The following is a 3,637-nucleotide window of genomic DNA, read 5'->3' as shown; positions in this document are numbered from 1 at the left end:
CCCCGCGACCCGACCCCGGATAGGCGGAAGAAAATGGATGGATGGATGGATATAACAAAATATAATAAATTATAATAAAATATAAGAAATCATCAGGATGAAGCTGAAGTCTTTAAATCAGCTGTTCCTTTAAAACAAATAAAAATAAAAAATTTCCACTTTTACAGTGTACATATCAGCAGATCCAAGTAGAGTTCAGATCATTTCAAGTAAACAAATAGTATCTCACCTGCAACAGACGACACTCTGAACCCACTCTGTTCAGTGGGTTAATGGCGAGTCTGAGCTGCGCCACGATTAAATCTGATCTCTGCTGTGTGAAGGTAAAACAAACATGAAGTCCTGGTCCTCTCAGACGAACCATCACTGTTTCATGACAAACTGGAACTATGACATCACTTTGTGCTGCAGCACAATGTCATCTGTTCAGACTCTCACTGACAGATTTTATCTGTGAATGTATTCTTGGCCATCTTCCTTCATATTTATGTTCATTTCTGTTGAGAACCTGCAGCCATCATGATCTGCGCTCTCAGGACTGATGCAGGTGAAAAACGTTACAACTGAACTTGGTAAAAAGGCCATTTTCTGCTCCTGCCACCTGGAATAACTCACAGATCATCTGAAGTCATCATCTCATTACCTGGGGACAATTCAAATCAATTTTAAAGGACAGAGACACCAAATCATTGTGCTCCTGTGGATACTCTCAAGTTTAGTCATGTGACGTTTATTAGTTTTATGTTTTGAGATTATTTTTTATTTTTATTTTTTGCTGCTCTCTTGGCCAGGGCACTCGGAAAAGAGGTTTTGAATCTCAATGAGTTTATTTCCTGGTTAGATAAAGGAAACTACAACTACTTAGCTCATCAGTCAGAATAATTGTCCAGCAAAGAGCCATCTACAACAGGTAAGATATTAACTGTTCTTCAAAACGTTGCCACTGCTGCTTTAGTTTGTTGGTTAGTTTTTATGCAGGACAAACTGTAGATGATCAGCTGCTCTGACTTTAACCTCCATCAGAAATAAAAGCATTTAAAATAATTATAACTTTATAAAACAATCAGCTGCTTCAGAAACGTTTCTTTAGATCTGTAGAAACTGTCTTCATGATGTAAATCTCTTTCACGGTTTCTCTGCTGAGACTTTCCTGACGTGTGAATGAGACTTCCTGTGTTTCCTCAGAGCCGAAGCGTCCTTGTATCTTTTCTCGCAGATGCTGCAGGTGTACGGCATCTCTCCTGTGTGCGTTCTGACGTGGGACGTTAAAGTTCCTCTCTCCGTGAAACTTTTCCCACACGTCTGACATGCAAACGGCTTCTCTCCGGTGTGAGTCTTCAGGTGAGCCATCAGACGGCTGCTAGTGATGAAGTGTTTCCCGCAGATTACACAGGAATACGACTTCTCCTCGGAGTGAACGGCTAAATGTCTTTTAAAGGCTGAGGAGTCTATAAATCTTTTCCCGCAGGTGTAACACAGGTAGGGTTTCTCACCTGTGTGTGTCCTCATGTGAACGGTTAAATGATCACTCTGAGTGAAGTTTTTCCCACATACGTCACAGGAAAACGGCCTCTCAGCCGTGTGCGTCCTCATGTGGACAGTCAAGTTCCCATTCTGGGTGAAGATTTTCCCACAGATCTGACAGGAGAAGAGTTTGTCTCCCGTGTGGCTTCTCATGTGGATGGTCAAACTGCCGTTCAGGGTGTAGCTCCTCCCACAGATTTCACAGGAAAATGGTTTCTCACCCGTATGAGTCCTCACGTGGACCAGCAAGCTCTCTCTACACCTGAACCCTTTCCCACACGTCTCACAGGAGTATGGCTTCTCCTCTGTGTGAGTCCTCAGGTGGCGCGTTAAAGTTTTAATGTGACGGAAGTTTTTCCCACACGTTCCACAGGGAAACGGCTTCTCCCCGGTGTGAATTTTATGGTGATTATTTAAAGACTGGACTGTGTTTAAGGTTTTCCCACAAGTGCTGCAGGAGTATGGTCTCTTGTCTCCAGGGTCCTTTAATGTTTTATTATTCAGTTTAGATTTAAAAGACTTTGTATTTTCCTGCTGCATCTTTAGCTTCAGTTCTGTGGGTCCACCTGGTCCAGAGTCTGAAGGGTTTGGGGTCTCAGACACAGGACTGTGGTCTGAGAGGAACCGGTCTGGTTCTGGTTTCCTCGGGTCGGGTTCATGAGTAAAGGTCTCAGTCTCCTGATCCTCCTCTGGTTCTTCTTTCATCTGAGGAGGCTCCTGGTCCAGACTCTGATCCTGGTCCGGGTCCCAGAGGTCCTCCTCTTCCTCCTTGCAGTCGTGTTGATGAAGATGATCTGAAGAAACAAACGTTTCATAAAATCTGATGTTTAAACATCTGGAGCTGAAAGAAAAAACTTAAACAGATTTAAATCAGAAAAAAACTGAGTTTTATTTAATTTACTGATAAACTTCATTATTGAATCAAACTTTAAACTTTTCAGATTTTAATCACTGAAAACTGATCCAATCAGAATATTTCTCATGAAAATCTAAAGTTTATTTCAAGTTTTGTTGATTTAAAAAGTGAAATATTTAGTTTTTCTTCTGGAAACTATTAAAACCTGAAGTCATTCAGTTATTTTTACTTTAATCTTTTCTTTATTAAAACTGAAGAAATGTTTAAATTGATCATTTTCATTGTTTTTATTATAGTTCTAATTTTATTTGTTTACATCAGAACCAGAACATCTGGATCTTTATTTAAATACATTTTAAAACAGTTTGTAAAAACATCTGTTTTCTGGAAGAACCGTCCGAACACAGAAAAGGTTCGTGGTTCTGATCCGGGACTTGTGGGTCCGGTCTCACCGACCCTCGGATCAGAACCGGCTCATAAAGTTCTGTACCTGCGGCTTTAAAGCGCACTTCCGGTCCCCGGCTCAAACCCAGCCGTCGGTTCGGTTCGGTTTCCCCGAACTTTGAGAGAATTTCACGAGATGGAGACATTTTTAGTCCAGAACCAGAACCATGACAGCAGTTAGCTTCTCCGGCTAGCTCTTCTTCTTCTCCTCCTGTCTCACAGCGGAGCTCACAGCGCCACCTGCTGTCAGCAGCTGTCAGCAGCTGTCAGCAGCTGTCAGCAGCTGTCAGCAGCTGTCAGCAGCACAGCGCCACCTGCTGTCAGCAGCACAGCGCCACCTGCTGTCAGCAGCTGTCAGCAGCACAGCGCCACCTGCTGTCAGCAGCACAGCGCCACCTGCTGTCAGGGAGGAAACACTTCACTGAAATCCTGCTTTTTGTCCAGAGCTTCACAGTAACTGAGTACATTTACTTTGTTACAGTACTTAAGTAGTTTTTGGAGGATTTGTAATTTTACCAAGTATTTTTCTAAACAGTTACTTTTGCTTTTCTTTTGTTACATTTTAAAGCTAAAAATGATACTTTTACTTCTTTACTTTAAAATGTAACACCTAGTTACTGGTTACTAAATTAAATATGTTTAAACTCATGAAAGATGTTTCTGCTGTAAAAAATGAAGAGTTGAATTTACTCAACAAAGTCATGTCAGCTGGCTCCACTGAGCCTCGTTCAGTAAACGGACGTCACCATTTTTCTCAGTAAATATATTACTAGAGGTGCTAATGACATGAAATTTTCACCAGATGTTGGTAAC

General features: G+C 41.7%; 1 protein-coding gene across 1 annotated transcript; it reads right to left on the bottom strand.

The window, feature by feature from the left end:
* Nucleotides 1-808: 808 nt before the first annotated feature.
* Nucleotides 809-3,052, bottom strand: LOC106531547 (gastrula zinc finger protein XlCGF57.1). The gene is made up of 2 exons (XM_014027444.1): nucleotides 2,871-3,052; nucleotides 809-2,318 (listed from the first exon to the last, which is right to left on the bottom strand). Exons 1-2 carry the CDS (start codon nucleotides 2,968-2,970, stop codon nucleotides 1,126-1,128), a joined length of 1,293 nt encoding a protein of 430 aa, XP_013882898.1. The 5' UTR covers nucleotides 2,971-3,052; the 3' UTR covers nucleotides 809-1,125.
* Nucleotides 3,053-3,637: the final 585 nt, after the last annotated feature.

This window comes from Austrofundulus limnaeus, unplaced genomic scaffold (genome assembly GCF_001266775.1).
Source record: "Austrofundulus limnaeus strain Quisiro unplaced genomic scaffold, Austrofundulus_limnaeus-1.0 Scaffold649, whole genome shotgun sequence".
Classification (NCBI taxonomy): Eukaryota; Metazoa; Chordata; class Actinopteri; order Cyprinodontiformes; family Rivulidae; genus Austrofundulus; species Austrofundulus limnaeus.
The sequence above is the reverse complement of the archived record's forward strand: the minus strand, read 5'-3'. Positions and strand labels throughout refer to the sequence as shown.

Excerpts from the sequence above, each read along its gene's own strand:
- LOC106531547 (XM_014027444.1), bottom strand. The coding sequence starts at position 2,970 with ATGTCTCCATCTCGTGAAATTCTCTCAAAGTTCGGGGAAACCGAACCG. Across the intron at positions 2,319-2,870 it reads AGTGCGCTTTAAAGCCGCAG|ATCATCTTCATCAACACGAC; the intron begins GTACAGAACTTT and ends TTGTTTCTTCAG.